This window comes from Glandiceps talaboti, chromosome 18 (genome assembly GCF_964340395.1).
Source record: "Glandiceps talaboti chromosome 18, keGlaTala1.1, whole genome shotgun sequence".
Classification (NCBI taxonomy): domain Eukaryota; kingdom Metazoa; phylum Hemichordata; class Enteropneusta; family Spengelidae; genus Glandiceps; species Glandiceps talaboti.
The window spans coordinates 707501-725791 of NC_135566.1; the positions used below are offsets into that span (position 1 = coordinate 707501).

At 32.2% G+C, this 18291-nt stretch overlaps 1 protein-coding gene across 3 annotated transcripts in view; it reads left to right on the forward strand.

Moving 5' to 3' along the window:
- LOC144449031 (rasGAP-activating-like protein 1) overlaps nucleotides 1-18291 on the forward strand; it is a 71608-nt gene that overhangs the window by 21933 nt on the left and 31384 nt on the right. For all 3 annotated transcript variants that reach the window (XM_078139435.1, XM_078139437.1, XM_078139438.1), the window contains exons 3-4: nucleotides 15531-15644; nucleotides 17343-17404. In XM_078139435.1, coding sequence (XP_077995561.1) covers nucleotides 15531-15644; nucleotides 17343-17404 — 176 coding nt within the window. The remainder of the gene's footprint in view (nucleotides 1-15530; nucleotides 15645-17342; nucleotides 17405-18291) is intronic.

Here is an 18291-nt window from a genome sequence, read left to right on the forward strand (position 1 = left end):
TGATACTATAATGTGTGGTAATCACTGTGTATGCTTGATACTATAGTGTGTGGTAATCACTGTGTATGCTGATACTATAGTGTGTGGTAATCACTGTGTATGCTGATACTATAGTGTGTGGTAATCACTGTGTATGCTGATACTATAGTGTGTGGTAATCACTGTGTATGCTTGATAGTGTGACGTGGTATTCACTGTGTATGCTTATACTATAGTGTGTGTAAATCACTGTGTATGCTGATACTATAGTGTGTGGTATTCACTGTGTATGCTGATACTATAGTGTACGTGTGGTAATCACTGTGTATATGCTTATACTATAGTGTGTGGTAATCACTGTGTATGCTTGATAGTATAGTGTGTGGTAATCACTGTGTATGCCTACATTATAATCTAGCTATTTATTTCACTTTTGTACCAACATTAACTTAAATATAGGTTGCATGTGAAATGATCGAAATATTACTAACAGAGCAATTTAGGATACTTTGAATCAAAATATGGTGAAATGTCAAATCTCTAAATACATTGACATGCATTTATGCCCCATATAGGATCATATTTGTGCCACGTTTGAAAAGAAATCAGTCCAGGCACAGTACTGAGAAACAGCAGCAGACAGATGCATGTATGAATAGATGGAACCTCTCATTTCAATATCCCCTCTCAGGAGTTTACTCCTGGTCCAGGCAAAAAGAATGTTTTGAAATAATTTGAATATGTTCCTGCTATAAAGTAATGAATTGATGGGAGTATGCAATCAACTTGCTAAGAACCATGGTGTGATTTCAACAAATTTGTCAAGTTCATCACTTTCCAGTGTGGAAATGGGTGTAGTTGCAAACTAAATTTGTGAATATATTGAAATGGTGCATTGTGGGAAATGTGATATCATTCAATCAATAAACTTGAATACAGTCTGTTACATTGTTTGCAACTGTAAATAATCTAGTTTTGTAATGTTACCAAGACTCTTGTCGAAGCACTGTCCTTCCAATCACCCTGGATTAGGTATTAAATATGTACTACAGTATTAAACCGTCCTTTGCAAATAGAGCATTCAGTTTTGATGTCAATGTGGTGACTGTAAACATGGAAACCAACTGTTTAGTTCATGCTGTGGGTTTCATTTTCAGCTGAGTTTATTGCGGTCAAAGTGCGTAAAGATAATTGAAATTTTTAACTGTATCTGTAAGTCAAATAATTAACTTTTGTAAACACAGAAGGAATATGTACAAATGTGAAAAATAGTTTATGATATAAATTATGCACGTTTAGATGACCCTAAGTTTGTATTGCTGTCAAATATCAGATAAAACCATTTCGTGCATGTCATGATTATATTATGAATAACTTATGCAGAAAATATGGATGATAATGATTAAGGAAATATGATTCTTCGCTCTTCACTTTTCAGAATCTAAAAATGTTGAGTTTGAAACAAATCAGTGTTAAGGTTTAAAAGATTTTATTATTGTTAAAAAAGTTAACAAAAGATATGATTGTATTTTAATAGAGAGCATGCATGACTCAAACGCAAACGACTATGGGATTATCTGTGGTTATCGTAATACCTAATAAGGAGCTACTGATAAAATTAACCTCCCACAATTGTCTGGGTGACTATGAATTGATTATTTGTGGTTACAAACAATGTAACATTATTGTTTACAATACTATTTTATTAGTATTTGTTATCTTATTTCCCATGATGCAACATTCAACATGGCGGGTTTGCAAGTTCCCTATATTTAAACAATAATGTACGCCCTCCCAGCCCATAATGGACGAAAGCAAACTTTGAACGACATAATGGGCGAGGCGACAGCCGAGACTAATATGGAGTGCAAAGTTTGCTTGAGTCCATTATGGACTGGAAGGGTGTACATTATTGTTATTATTTTATAGTTTTGCCAATTCCAGTGATCCAATGTTCGGTCCGGAAGCTGAATACTAATCATAGCGACACACGTACATACACACACACACATATATACACTTCAATGAACTGCTGTGAACACAAATTTGTTACATGAATGCGTTGTATTTTTAAACAATGGAAATGACAATCATAAGTAACATACATTTCGAAAAAATACCTAGTCGTATGAAGAAACAGAACAAATAAGCTTGTATTGTTATGCTCGTTCCGGGGCCACGATGCCCAATAACGGAGTACATTATCAGTAATAATGTACAGCGATGACGTCACAAAATTCACTGGAATTGGTAATGCAATAATATAATGTGTAATAATGATGATAGTTTCTAAGATATATGGCTTCTAAAGTTGAAAATATAAAAATCTGAGAGAGCAGCTTGATGTGCTTGCCTAGCTTCTATACTATAAATTTTGATTGAAATAAAATTTCCCATGTTTGGGTGTGTTATTTTGCAGCGATCTGCAATTATGAATATGTTTTCCTTTTTGAGAAATATTAAAATGTAAAATATTGTGCTTTGTAAGCATTGTAGATGGCATTTTATTAAATCAGTCAAACGTTTTGTCATTATGTCTGTCACACTTTTTTTCATTATGACTACTGCTGAGTACTCATATTGATTATATAATCAAATCATGAAAGAACATGTTTATATAAAATACAACATAATTATGGATTTTTAGATTAATTCAACACATTTCTGAATTCACACAAAAAATCTTATTTAGGAAAGTTATAGATTATATTAATGTTTACAGAAAATTTCAGTTATACCATGATGCAGTATGAGTTGTTAGTAAAGGATAATAATTATTAAAGTTGGGAAAATCTACCAATGTACGTTCCCTAGCATTTTTACTGGGGTTGTCTCTAGAATTATGGTGCAAAGTATGGAATCTATCGTGGATTTTATCAGATTTCCCTGATCTGTTAATGTGTTACTAAGGTTTCCAAACAATGGCAAAAACACTAAGCATACATTCATATGTGTAATGCAGAATTTCAGAGCTACAGCAAGGAAATCGTAGCATATATAGCAGTGTTCACAACCTTATCATAAATGTGATATATCCTATTGTTAACATAACAGAGAGGACAGCTGATTTGACAACATTGTAACACTTAGAAGTAGCAATGTACTAGCTAGTATCTAATTATATACCAGGATGCCATCCTCACATAATAATCAGACTTCTTTTATATTGACACTCAATACATCGCTATGGCAACACATTGATAGTTGAATGATTAAAGCAATTAAACCTGAAATCCTAATTGTCTGTGATGGAAAGCTAGGGAAGTAAAATCACAATAATACTTTAATGACCTCGTCCACTGAAAAAATGATGAACACATGATTCAGATAATGTTACATACCAATGTTACGTATGATATATGAGAGGACAGTTTATGTTTTATATTCACATCTTTCTTGACATGTATAGTAGATAGGCCAGCTGTTAACAAATCAGAATTTAAAAAAAAAGCTACATCTAATTTCACTATGATTCAATTTCACTGGCAAATTAATTTGATTAACTATCATGTTTGTTTGTTCGTCAGTTATTAGATTTAGGTATTGTAATATATATAGTGAGAATTAACTGGCAAACATGTAGACAATATCAGAGTCAATTATAATATACCAAATAAAATATACTCTATACACAGCTAGAAATCCACAGACAAATAATAACAGACTTTATGCAGATCATATATACAGGGTACATGAAACAAGTGCTGTTGCAGGACCTGAAAATTTGATCAGATATACCCTATATCAGATGTATGACATCATATCCACTAAGTATACCCTATATCAGATGTATGACATCATATCCACTAAATATACCCTATATCAGATGTATGACATCATATCCACTAAATAAACCCTATATCAGATGTATGACATCATATCCACTAAATATACCCTATATCAGATGTATGACATCATATCCACTAAATATACCCTATATCAGATGTATGACATTATATCCACTAAATATACCCTATATCAGATGTATGACATCATATCCACTAAATATACCCTGTCAGATGTATGACATTATATCCACTAAATATACCCTATATCAGATGTATGACATCATATCCACTAAATAAACCCTATATCAGATGTATGACATCATATCCACTAAATATACCCTATATCAGATGCATGACATCATATCCACTAAATATACCCTATATCAGATGTATGACATCATATCCACTAAATATACCCTATATCAGATGTATGACATCATATCCACTAAATATACCCTATATCAGATGTATGACATCATATCCACTAAATATACCCTATATCAGATGTATGACATCATATTCACTAAATATACCCTATATCAGATGTATGTGTATAAAATCATGTCAAGCAAATATAGCCTATTTTGTATCAATCCAATATTAGATATTCTTCTAATTTAGGTGATATATCATTACCAAATTATCTGCAAGCATTCATGTTGCCACCCTTGAATCTGACTATTGATGTAAAGTGTGTTGTTACCTTGGCAACGATTTACCAAGATATTGTATTTTATACTGTAACACAAAATGTCACATTTATTTATATTTGTTGAACTAGACAAGGTCTCTATAGGGAGTAGAATAATTTCCATTGTAACTTTGCCAGCTTAAAAAGTGGAACACTATTCCAAGAAATAAATGTATTTTCTTAACCTACGGGTTCTGGAGAGGGATTTTATGGCTGTACATCAAGTAAATTTTGCTCAATTGCAAAGAAACACCAAGAAATTGAATATCTATTATTACCTCTATTGTTCTTTCAGTGTTACACTGTTGCATCATGGGTCACTTGAATATGTATTAGATGAACATTGCATAATCATGATATTTATCTGAAGGAAATAAGTACTTAGGAGTCATGAATATTCTATGTTCATCTATTTTACATAATATATACATATTCATGTATGCTATAAAAGACCCATGGTGTATCAGTGAAAGAACAAAAGACTGAGGTGAAAAAGAAGTTTCAGTTCAATTCTTGGCAACCAAGCAAAATTTATATATTATGTGAAATGATGAAATGACTCTCCAGAAACCCAAGTTTATGAAAATACAAAGTTTGTTTTATGGAGTGGGATTCCCTATTAAAGTCAGAGTGGCTAAAATATTACCATTAATTTGGGACTGACTTGAAGGACTGACCCCAAAACTGGTGTTGACTAGTGAGGTACAGTGTCATAGTACAGTGTCATAGTACAGTGTCTATCTCATGTATTTGGTTTCAAAGGGCCTTAGGCTGTAAATATACAGATATTGAGTTGCCATGCTACCACTATGATGGTGTTAAAGATGTGTTATATTCCTGTCTTATATTCCAGTGTTTTTTTTTTGAAATGTGAGTGATGCTGATAGATGTGATGAAATGATATATTTGACATTTTCAATCATAAGTCTTGATGCTTGTTGTTGTCATGTAAAATATCATGTGATCAAACGAGTGTCAGATAAGCCTAGAGTAGAAATAGAAAATAATGTACACTGCTGATTTTTTTACACCAAAAAATATAATTTTAGGATTTTTTCTACAATAATAATAATAATAATAATATGTTTCTTTATACTGGATAGTTTTTTAAGTATATAAACACTTATCTCTCAAGAAGTCCAGTGAGGGCCATCCCTCATGGGTTCAGTGTTAATGCAGGAGGAATTAAACCGGAGTACCCGGGGAAAACCTGCATTGTTTGGTAGAGTCAAACTGAATGACATTCTTCTTACTTACAGCATGGAAAATTTAATCAAACCCTGAATGGGTTCAAACCACACTCACAGTGCTAAGAGGCAAGTGGTTTAACCACTCGGCCACCAACAACCCTGAATCATGGGTTTGAACCCTGACTGCAGTGGTAAGAGTCAAGTGGTTTAACCACTTGGCCACCAACAACCCTGAATGGGTTTGAACCCTGACTGCAGTGGTAAGAGGCAAGTGGTTTAACCTCTTGGCCCGTGACAATCGACTGCAGTGGTAAGAGGCAAGTGGTTTAACCCCTTGGCCCCCGACAATCGACTGCAGTGGTAAGAGGCAAGTGGTTTAACCACTTGGCCACTGACAATCGACTGCAGTGGTAAGAGGCAAGTGGTTTAACCCCTTGGCCCCCGACAATCGACTGCAGTGGTAAGAGGCAAGTGGTTTAACCACTTGGCCACTGACAATCGACTGCAGTGGTAAGAGGCAAGTGGTTTAACCACTTGGCCACTGACAATCGACTGCAGTGGTAAGAGGCAAGTGGTTTAACCACTTGGCCACTGACAACCATCAACAAAATATCACATACACGAAGTTATAAGAGTCTGGAGTAAGTATGGAAAAAATGATTTCTTACCCCCACCCCCACCCCCACTCCCCACCCCTATATGATTTTAGGGTTCATTGAAAGTATCACATATAAGAACATGACTTAAAAAGAGCTTGGAGTCAAAATGGAAAACAATTATTTTTTAGACCCAAATTTTATGATTTTAGGGTTTGCTGTTTATATCATCTACAAGAAAATGATTGTTCAAAAGAGCATGGAGTCAAAATGAAAAAAAAATGGTTTTACACCAAAATGTAGAATTTCAGTAATTAGAGATAGTATGTTGAATTTCAAATAACATGTAGATATAATAGTGTCATTACTTGACTGCGTGTTTTGGTAATGATTTGTATTCTGTTGTATATGATCAAGTTGAGAGTGATTATGTTTCCAATTTACTCTGGACTTCCATTTCAATTCAGTTTTTAGGTGAACAGATCAGTAAAGTCCATCATTTTGAACAAAATATACCCTCAGTTTGTATCCTAATTCGTGTGCCTTATAACCTTTCCAAGCAGATAATGGTTTTATATTATGCAATGATGGACTCTACTGATCCGTTCACCTAAAAACTGAATTGAAATGAAAGTCCAGGTTATGAGGCACACAAATTAGGATCAAAACTGAGGGTATATTTTGTTCAAAGTATTGACAGCCAAGGGGTAAAGTGTCTTTCAAAAATGAGTCTTCTGTATAGACTTGATTTAAAACTAACTGTAGTGATTCTCTAATTATCTTAACTGTGGCCATATTTTGGATAAGTGGTAGGCAATTTTTGGTTTGAAGAAATAGTAGGCAATATTACTTCTGATAAACTGTAGACAATTTTAGTTCAAATAAGTGGTAGACAATTTTAGTTCAAATGAACGTAGGCAGTTTTAATTTGTACAAAAGTTTGTAGAAACGGTAGGCAGTTTTGTTTAAATGAACAATATGTGCAGTTTTAGTTCAAATGAATTGTTGGCAATTTTAGTTCACATTTAGTTTGGATCAATGATAGTTTGAATAACTGGTCTCGAAAAATAGAAAAGACAGCACATGATGTTTACAGTGTGGTTATTTTGTGCAATAACTCAATATAGACTAGCGGGAAAAAAATTAGATCAATGTTCAACTATATCATAGTTCTGATTTTAGGTTTTAGAACCATGGAAACAGAGAGGGTGTTTGTTTTAAAAATGTGGTTAAAGTTACTGGTGACTTCATAGTTGAGAGGAAATCTAACTCCAGCTTGTGTATTCAAGTACTTTTGTGGAGACCAATTTAAACTGACAAGGTTGTACAAATGCTAACACAGTTTTGTTGTTCATACTTTGCACGTCTTACCAGTTGTCACATATATCTATCAATCTTTTGTTTGTGAAGGAAAAATAATTGATTTCATTATTGAAAGATTACCTGCATATAACCTGGTATGAAAGTCATAAAATAAATGCATAAAATCAATAACTTTCTTGACAAACTCAATAAATTGGGGTCAGAAAATAAATGTTGTGTAGCAACCATGTGTGACACTTGACAGTAATAGAAGCAGTAGATGAAGCTTTTGATAGTTTCATGACTAATACTTTTTCAAGGGATAAATTGAATTTTATTTTTGAAAACTAGGATTCAACAGACTCATAAAGTCAAAGATATGATTCATACAAGGTATATGATATATGTTATTGTAAGTAAATAGGTTAGTCAGAGTTTTCAACATGTATCACTGGTATATGATATGGAATCAGTGATGCATAATAGTATATTCTGAATTGAAATAAAGTCATTTCCAGGTGGAACACGATTACATTTTATAAATTAGGAAGTGAGGTACCACAGGGAAGTCATTTGTCTATATAGATAACCATGCAGTTAAAAAAAATGAAGTTAATTGGATCAAGAGATGATTGACATTACATGATGCAATTGCAAAACTGTTAAAATATTCCTGGACTCTATATTGTTTGCATTCAGCTAGACAAATTGTGAGTTTAAAGTGGGTCAAGCTTGCTTGTCAGAAATAGTTTCAATAAACATGTCATACAAATATAACATGACTGAATGAAGAAAAATAGTGGAGAATGATATACACTTAATTTATCAAAGATATACATTTAATTCATAGAGATTATGCAAAATATAGTAGTGACAATTTTTGAAAGTTTGTTACTCATATTTTTAGCACTGCAGTAGTATTATGCAAATGTGTGTTGTTCAGACCTTTAAAGGTCATATTTTGGATTTGAATGTATACAACTTCAGTTATGAATGGTATAAAACAATATTTCACACATGAAATTATGAAAAATGTAATACCATGATTAAATGACATAAATGTCCAGTACATAAGGCACACAAGATTGATTGTTCAGTTTTGAAACTGATTTTAAGATATAGTTTTTCTTCTGCCCATGCTCCATGTGAAAATATTTAACGAGTCACCAGATTAACAGCTTGGAACATACATTCTCACTTTTCCTCATTATTTATCTGACTTTGAGTCAAAAGTTACTCAATATGAACATATATTTTTTTGAGCATTATTTGGTTTCCAAGTAAATTTTTGTTTAATGGTAAATTAGTTTTTATACCAGCTCCCAGGAGTGTCCTCAAAGTAATAATTTATTAGACGACAATAAATCCAATACAATCATGTAAAATTTACATAATACACACAAACTCAAAGAAAAACTGTAATTCATGAAACCCTGAAGAATCAGGGACAGACATACAATTGGACATTGTTCTGATATTACTTGCTTCATTTGTCCCACAAATACCAAGGCACATTAAATACCAAGGCACATTAAATACCAAGGCACATTTTGCTGTAAATAAGTGGTTTTACTACATTTCTAGAAGAGATTATTAAATATCTATTCCAAAACTGAATTCAAAGTATGTAAGCATAGTTGTCAACTTACCAAAGTTGAAGTATTAAAAGTGTTCTGATAACAATTAAGGGTGTTAAGTACAGAGACAAGTCTCAAAAACTTGTTACAAGATATAATATTGAGACAAGACTTAAAAACTTGTTACAAAATATAATATAGAGACAAGACTTAAAAACTTGTTACAAAATCTAAAAGTAAGAGCTAATAGTTAAATATAGAGGTAAGACTTAAAAACTTGTTACAAAATCTAAAAGTAACAGCTTAATGTTAAATACAGAGGCAAGACTTAAAAACTTGTTACAAAATCTAAAAGTAACAGCTAAGTAACAGAGCTTTAAATGCTGCTTTTGATAGGATATTGTGGTGTTGAAAGATGAAACATACTTTTATCATGAATAAAGTTGATTCATTAAAAAGATTGCCAAAGTATGAAACTAGTTGAAGATTCCAAACATGTATTTTCTCATTTACCACTGATTAAAGCCTTCTAATTAAAGAGACCATGTTGCAACATTTGGTTGTTAATTTTACTTAGGACATACAGTAGAAACCTGACTGAATGTTTATATCAGTTTTTGTACTCATTTATTGCACAAGATATTTACAATAAAGCATCAAATAAGTAGCCTCCCTAGTGACAGGTTGTATGACCAAATAGAAAGTCAAAAGTCTTCAAAGTGACTATATGTCTGTGTGGGTGGATTTAACACATGTTTTTCCCACATATCCCATTTGTTAAATGTCAGAATAATGTCATATTGGCTTCAGGTCGACTAAGACGTGACAGTAATATACATCCCTTGCATGAAAATTTGATGGTGTAAAAGGCCAAAGTAGGATTATGAGTTGCTGAGATACTGGACTGCATTTACATGTTATAGTCGTATTGATAATGATGTCAGTTTTTGTATTTTACAAAGACCAACTTTTTGTTACTATTTAAATAGCGTTTGACCTTTCTGTAGAAGATTCTCACAGAACAAAATGATTGACTTATTCTCATGTGCACTCATAGTAATAATTTTTACAGCTCAGATATGGGTTTTCCAGACAGGTTATATGGCAGAAGGGCCTGGCTTTAGGAGGTTGTATCATATACCCTATGTCGTAGGCATAGTGGTAGGAAACATCATTTGAATCACATAATTGATACAGAAACTTATTTTATGAAGAACAACATAAAGATATTGAGAAAATAATCAAAGCCAAATCATTGAGCGAACTTGGGACGTCAACACGTGTGCCACTTGTAATATTTGGGCAGCATGTGCCAGTGTATGATATGGAAAATGATTGTATGGGTTTGATGCACGCATTCTCTTTTGAATTTAATACATTGAAGTAATACTGGATGTATGATGATGCATACTGGCATCATCTAAAATATTTAATGATTATTATCTTTATGTGTTCCTTAAAATGTAGGTCGTACAATTCTAAAGGTATAAACGAGAAATTGCACAACCTAAGGAGCAGACAACATAAAAACAGAATACTAACAGTTTCCTGTCATTAAACTTATCCAAATGCAAGGTTCCATATCTGTCAGATGAAATTGGGCTGATGAAAATGTACAATGTAATTCACTTGTATCATTCATCTTTTAAAACATATCTACAAAGTTACAATAACTTACATTAAAAGTGGTCTACAGTATCAAAAGTTGTGAAATAATCTGGGTAAGAAAATGGCTTTTTATTGAAGAGGTGAAAACACACCAGACAGAAAATTTGGGTGAGCAATTGTTGTAACTGACACTGAACAAAAAGTGTGCATGAAAATGTTTTTTTTATTGAAATGGCTTTTTATTGAAATGGGTTTTTATTGAAGAGGTTAAAATATATGAGATGAAAAATTTGGGTGAAAAATTGTTGCTTTACATTGAAGAATTAAAATTACAGCAGAGAGGTTATGAGATGTTGTACAGTGTTAAGATGACCAATTATAATTATAAAGATGTAGTTTCTAAATTTTGATGTTTAAATGTGCTAAATGAGTTAATACCTTGTGTCATTATATTCATGGTTATAATGTGAATTGGGAAAGGATTTGACAGCGGTAGTACTGAAATATTATCAATGTCACAATCAGTAGACATTTCTAAAGTACCATCCAAAATGAATGTTGTCATAACATTGTACAATTATCATCCCTGGCACAGACCCATATCAACACAATGGCCCAATATTATGATAATTATGTACAAATTGATTTATAATCTACCATCCACAATGAATGTTGTTACCATAACATCGTACAGTTATCATCCCTGGCACAGACCCATATCAACACAATGGCTCAATGTAACTTCCTCAGCTCTCTTTTGAGCATAGAACTCATTGCAGACGTATTGGATTGAATTATTCATATTGCAATCTTTGTCCTACTAGGTCCCCAATTTAGCTTGGTTGACTATTAAAACACAATCATGGGTCAAATACAGGTACACACCACATTTGTGGGTCAAATACTTGTACATACCACATTCGTTGGTCAAATGCATTCCAGGGAATATAGTTGTGTGTGTCTTTTGATATTTCTGTTAACTGAAATTTTGCCAAATGTTTCATCCCACAGTTTGTACATGTATCATGATAATGAGAATTATTTAAAGCATTTATTTTCTGTTAGTTCTTGGTGTTTAAAAGATATCATTTTCAACTTAAAAAACACAAACTTTAATACACAACTGAATGTACAAAGGTGTACATGTATAGTGTCAGAGAGATTGAATGTATAGAGGTGTATGTCAGAGAGATTGAATGTATAGAGGTGTATGTCAGAGAGTTTGAATGTATAGAGGTGTATGTCAGAGAGTTTGAATGTATAGAGGTGTATGTCAGAGAGTTTGAATGTATAGAGGTGTATGTCAGAGAGTTTGAATGTATAGAGGTGTATGTCAGAGAGTTTGAATGTATAGAGGTGTATGTCAGAGAGTTTGAATGTATAGAGGTGTATTTCAGAGAGATTGATGTACAGAGGTGTATTTCAGTGAGATTGAATTGAGCCCTCCGTGTAGATGTACCTATCTCATCCAGATATGAAGGAGAGATTTTTCAGGCCTGTCTGCCAAAATCAATCAATCTTAAACTCTGTATGATAAGAGAGCCTTGATCAGATTCGCTTGACAAAATTTTTCTTCTATGAAGAATAAAAATTAGTTGAATTGAATATTTATTAAAGCCTGGTGAATGTGTGGTATAGATTTTGTAAAATGAACTCATGTTAATATACATGCAATGTACATGTAATTGACCCTTTCAACAATGTATACTCTGTTGCTGTATATTTCAACTTGATTTTTTAATGAGTGCGAAAAGCTCACTTTTCGTAGGAGAATTTTAAGTTATCAGGCCACAGGATCAACATGATTATTTCACAATAAATATTTAAGATATTAGGATAGCCTTAGAAAACATTTGAACGGAATCATATTAGAAGACCAATCAATGTGGGAATTCCATCGCAAAGCTTTTTACACTAATGTTACCATGGCAACCACTAAGAAAGTATAAACATTATTTCATCTTGAGTGCTACGCGTAGGTCAATGTGAATATATCTGTCTTTTATAGTCACTTCAAAACGGATATCTGGAAAGACTGAAAGCAAACTTTGTGACACTCATAGTGTAATTGGTATCGACAGTTCAGAATGGATATGCATGATAGAATGTAGGCAAACTTTCACTCATAGTATTGAGCACTGGGAATAGACATGTTATAATACTAAATCTTTCATTTTACACATGAGCATAAATATAGCAAGCTGATTTAACTACAGAAATTGAGATGAGATATTTCATTAAAGCTCTATAATCGGTGTGATCAGAAAATCCTTAATGACGTCTAACTGAGATTAGGGATAATCTGGTAGTAATACCTTTAGTGCTGTGGGCTGCTTGATTCCCATTGGTCAGTGTAATGAAATCTGCTTGTTGTGGGATACTTTATAATCATGGTGTCTCTTCTAGGCTTAGACAGGGAAAGAACAGATGCTATATTAATGTCAATTCTAATCAGATAGATGACATAGTGTGCACTTTGTTAACTAGTTTGTGGTGGCAGTTAAGGTTACCATGCAGTAATCTGTACATTCACATCATTTCATTGGGCGATTGTGAATATATATTTCTTAATATTTCACAAAATGAGGTATACTTCAATGATGTTGTCAGTACAAGAAAGAGAAGAATGGGAGAGAGAGAGAGAAAGAGAGAGAGAGAGAGAGAGAGAGAGAGAGAGAGACATACATACATACAGACAGACAGACAGACACAAATACAGACAGGTAGAACAGACAAATCGACAAATACTGAAAGAGACAGGGAGAGATGAATCAATCACATACAAAAATAAAGAGACACTTAGTTAAAATTCAGATAACTAAAGAGAGACAGAGATGTTCCTGTAATACATACATAAAAGAAATGATTTAAATTATTGGATATAATATGCCAGTGCATCTCCTGTAGGGCTGTATGTTGATCATTTGGCCAGGAGATTATGGGAAATCTAACATTACTGTCCCTTCTACTGTCTATGTCAATCATGCTATAATCTAATTTATGTAGTTTGATAGATGTCTACTTCTCCACCACTCTCATCACCATAGCCTTTCTCTCTTCCTAATTTCATTTACTCCGATCCCAGTTATTTCCATGGATTCCAATTGATATTTTACTGGATTAAGTTCCAATCTCTCCTCACCAGTCTTCCACCATGATAACATCTGCTACCAAAATGTTGCGTATATGCTGTCTAACAAGGTCATAAAATAATGCAGACAGAGAGGTTTTATTAGTAGTTATTGAAAATACACAGTGTACATGAACTATAGTTTACACTAGTATATCTCACATATTATACAAATATTACACATTGACGCTTCATTGACAATGTGTACTTGAAACTAATCACATACTAGTGACATATGTATCAATTAGTTTGGACCAGATTAATATTTGTGATGTAAACATTTACCATTCAGTGTTTAATAGTAATCACCTGTCATTTTCACATCACATTGTGTCTCAGCTACTCTCCCTTTCAAATTCAAAGAATGGTCAAAATGAAAAGTAATTGGATGGTAACAAGCTGATCTAATTGCTAAAGTCTAGAACTGACCCCATGAAAATGTCTACATTTGAAAACTACATCGCCCAGTTTGTTCTTAAAGGTATATACACTGAGTATGTATATTTTGTGGATGGAGTAATTTTTGGTGCATATTAAACCCTGTACACCTGTCATCTAATCACTAAAACATTAACCATTACTTACATGTAAGTTTTAGCAGAATTCAAACCAGGTGGTCACTGACAGGCATACACAAATGAACCATTTCTTATATGTATTTAGCAGAATTCGAACCAGGTGGTCAGGCATATAATATACAAATGGTTTGATGGCATACTTAAAATAACATAATTTATGTATACTAAAATATTGAGCCCTGTTAGTATAATTAAACTGTACACAATGCCAGAACATAATTTTTAATACCATTTATGGTACACATCAACAATGACATTTATTTACATCAAGGTTTTATGTAAGTATTTTCATCTGTGTTGAACAACTTATAAACATAGCTTGTCCCACTTTGAGTAATTATTCAGAATTTTTGTCGGAATATAATCAATTATGATCAGATATCACATTGATATTGTGTCCAAATTAATTGACTCACAGCAGTCCAAATAGGTCAGTTTTAATGAACTGAATGCCGAGTACAGTTAATGGATGTGTAAATGTGTGGTATTGCAAAGAAGGCATTAAAACTTGATAATGAAAATAGCTAATTGATTTCCTATGTGAACATTAAAATGAAGGTCAAATCAATAATATATTATTTTAACAGTAAAACAAGGTTTGAAGGTATTTTAGAGTCTCAAAATTTAAACTAAATATTAATATAAAGCAAAAGTACAGATATAACTAAACACAGTATAATTTGAGAGAAATAATTTAAAAATAAAAAATGTAAATTTCTGGTAATTGTTGAAATTAAGGACTGGTATAAAATAGCAACTATATTATACAGCTTCAAAATTTTCCAAATCTAATTATACTTGAGCTCCAAGTCTTCATAGATTGTACTTGAGTTCCAAATCTTTATAGATTCTACTTGAGTTCCAAGTCTTTGTTATGATAAATGTTTATAATATGATTTCATATTTACACAGTGTATATTTACATGTAGGCCACAAAAATGTCAAAGTATTATGCCAATAATAAATGCCTGTATAACATTTTCGCTACTTGAGTGTTTTACTGCAAAATAAATATAATCATTGATATTCAATATTTTAACCAGATCTGACGTTCATATGTAATTCCATTTTTCTTTTCTTTTGCTTTTTAGGACCGCCACAGTTTGGAAAACTTTGGAACCATTTTGGGGAGAAGAATATACTTTACACCTACCAAGTGGTTTTCATAATTTATCAGTGTATGTATATGATGAAGATACATTAAGGTAATCCAAATTGTACATTAATTATTAAAATCTTGTTTTTTTTATCGCATTTTACTAGGTATTTGTTAAATTTAAAACATGTATATCAAATATTTTCCCTTGATATTTTTGCATCTGAGGGCACTGAGACTAGTTATACCTGTAATTTTAGCTACTTGCTTCATTCTTCAGAGCCTATAATTTATAATTCTATTCACAAAGTTGAACTGAATCTGTATTCATCCAGTCAACAACAACATTTATATGTTCATCAAATTGAGATAATTTGACCACTATTTACAAGTTTGTACTGTTGTTACTTTATGTGGTTTGACATTTTGACATTTCCACATATGGTATAACAATATTTACATATTTCCTTACATGGCATTGTGATTGGTACCCTCCTTCAAAAATGTAACAAATAAGTAACTCTATATATAACAGTACCAACATTCCAAAAAAATCTGCTCAGTTGTTTAACATAAGCTTTCATTTGAAGTATTTATTTTATGTGTGATATATTTTGTATTTATTTTATGTGTGATATAATTTGTATTTATTTTATGTGTGATATATTTTGTATTTATTTTATGTGTGATATATTTTGTGATATATTTTGTATTTATTTTATGTGTGATATATCTTGTAAGAGATATGAAAGCCTGATAATACGAGTGTGAAATGGTGGGTAATTTTACCAGCTTTCACAAAGCATCTAGTCCAGTTACTATATTATGTAATCATTCTCTATGATCTCTTTCTAACATATAGTCTATTGAAAATATAGCTAAATCTCCTGCTGGGGAAGGGATGAACAGTGCATGTCAGTAGTAATATATCACACATTGACAGGTGGTTGTAATTGTTACAATGTACTTTGTTCCTTTCACTAAAAACTCAACCTCCAATTTGAATGTAAGTGAAGCACTGAATGACGCAATAACACCATCATGTGTATATCAACCATCCAATAGCATAAACTGCTGCTGTTGGTGGTGGTGGTGGTGGTAAAATGGAATTCTGTGCTAGAAAAATCCATTTGACTATACAGTGGAGATGATAATGTAACGTATATAGGACTAACTGGACTACAAGGCATCTATCATGCATGGTGATGTCATAAGGCCAAATACAAAAATTGCACTATTCCAATTACCTGATTTTACATAGATTTTCACTGCTAACCCTAAACTTAGACTATTCTTGCAAGTCTCATCTATAAAGGTTACTTATCAAATAAATAGACTCTGAAGAAAGATATCTCCGATATTGAATGAAAATCAGAAAATAACTTTTTTTGTACCATAAGGTATTTTAATGCTTGAACAAAATATATCACACATAAATCAGAAATTTATACAAAATAACACAAAATATAGATATACCCAAAAACTAACAAATTTAAATAGATATATTTTGGAGAGGATTGTAATTTGAGCCAAATAATTTATTTTGCTTCGCTACACCTAGCAGGTATAAAAGATGAATGCAGAGTATTTTGTTCAATGTTTGTTTCCATGGTAACAATGCTTTAAGAGTAGTTATGAAGATTAGTCAAATTGTCTGTAGTCTGAAGGGTGTGCATTAGTATAGCTTGGCATCTTTAGAAATGCAATGTATAGACTTACTGTTAGTCATACATAGTACAGGTTTACAACAGCCCACAAGTTTACATTGTCCAAAATATTTCATTTTTTGGAATGATTTTCCTTTCAGTGTTGATGACATCATTGGAAAAGTGTCCCTAGATAAGGAACTACTGGATAATAATCCCCGAGGTAGGATTACTACAATTAATACTTTATTGCGTTATTACATTAACATTGTAGGATTACTATGATTAATACTTTATTGCATTATATTGTGCTTTTCAACACAATTGACTGAGTGTATAGTATTGTATGCCCACATTGTTATAAATGTTCACTCCTTGTAATTGACTATAACTATACATTTATCAAATTCGTGTTTCATTGTAAGATCATGTCAAGAAAATGGAAATCTGTACATTAAATTCTTAATTAGCTATGTATCTCATAATGTGAATCATACATTTCTGAAAGCTTTCATTTTTCCCCCTAAATTTCTCCTTCAGATTTTCACTTGTCAAATGTTTTCCAACTCTTAAATATAACTTCTGTGGTATATATTTAATGTATGTTTAATATATACAAGAAAAAGTCTAGAAATGTGTTGACATAGCTGGTCTAAAAGCACATTGCCACTGGTTTCAGAAATACATTGACATAATTTCCTAATATTGTGATCATGATCTTCAATGTCATATATTTTTTCAGGCTATGTAACATTATTTTAAAATGTTCCTTATTTTCTGCAAACAATAATACACAAAATATGTGCATTGCAACAAATTGCTATAAATTAAGGTTTTATTCAACAAAGTAATACTTACATGTACATTGAGTAGTTAGAGTCAAATTCTGGCAAAATACAGTATTGGTGTCTTATAGGTTGGGCTTTTGTTTCTAGTCAAGCATTGATGTTTCAACAAAGTGCTCTCAATGATAAGTTTTAAAACCACAAATTATATAATGAGTATTTGAACTTGAAATGAAACAAAGTACCTCATTGGTGTTTGTGGACCAGACTTTATTTCTATTATGCATTGCTGTCTTCCTTCAACAAAGAAGTGTTAGTGATAGGT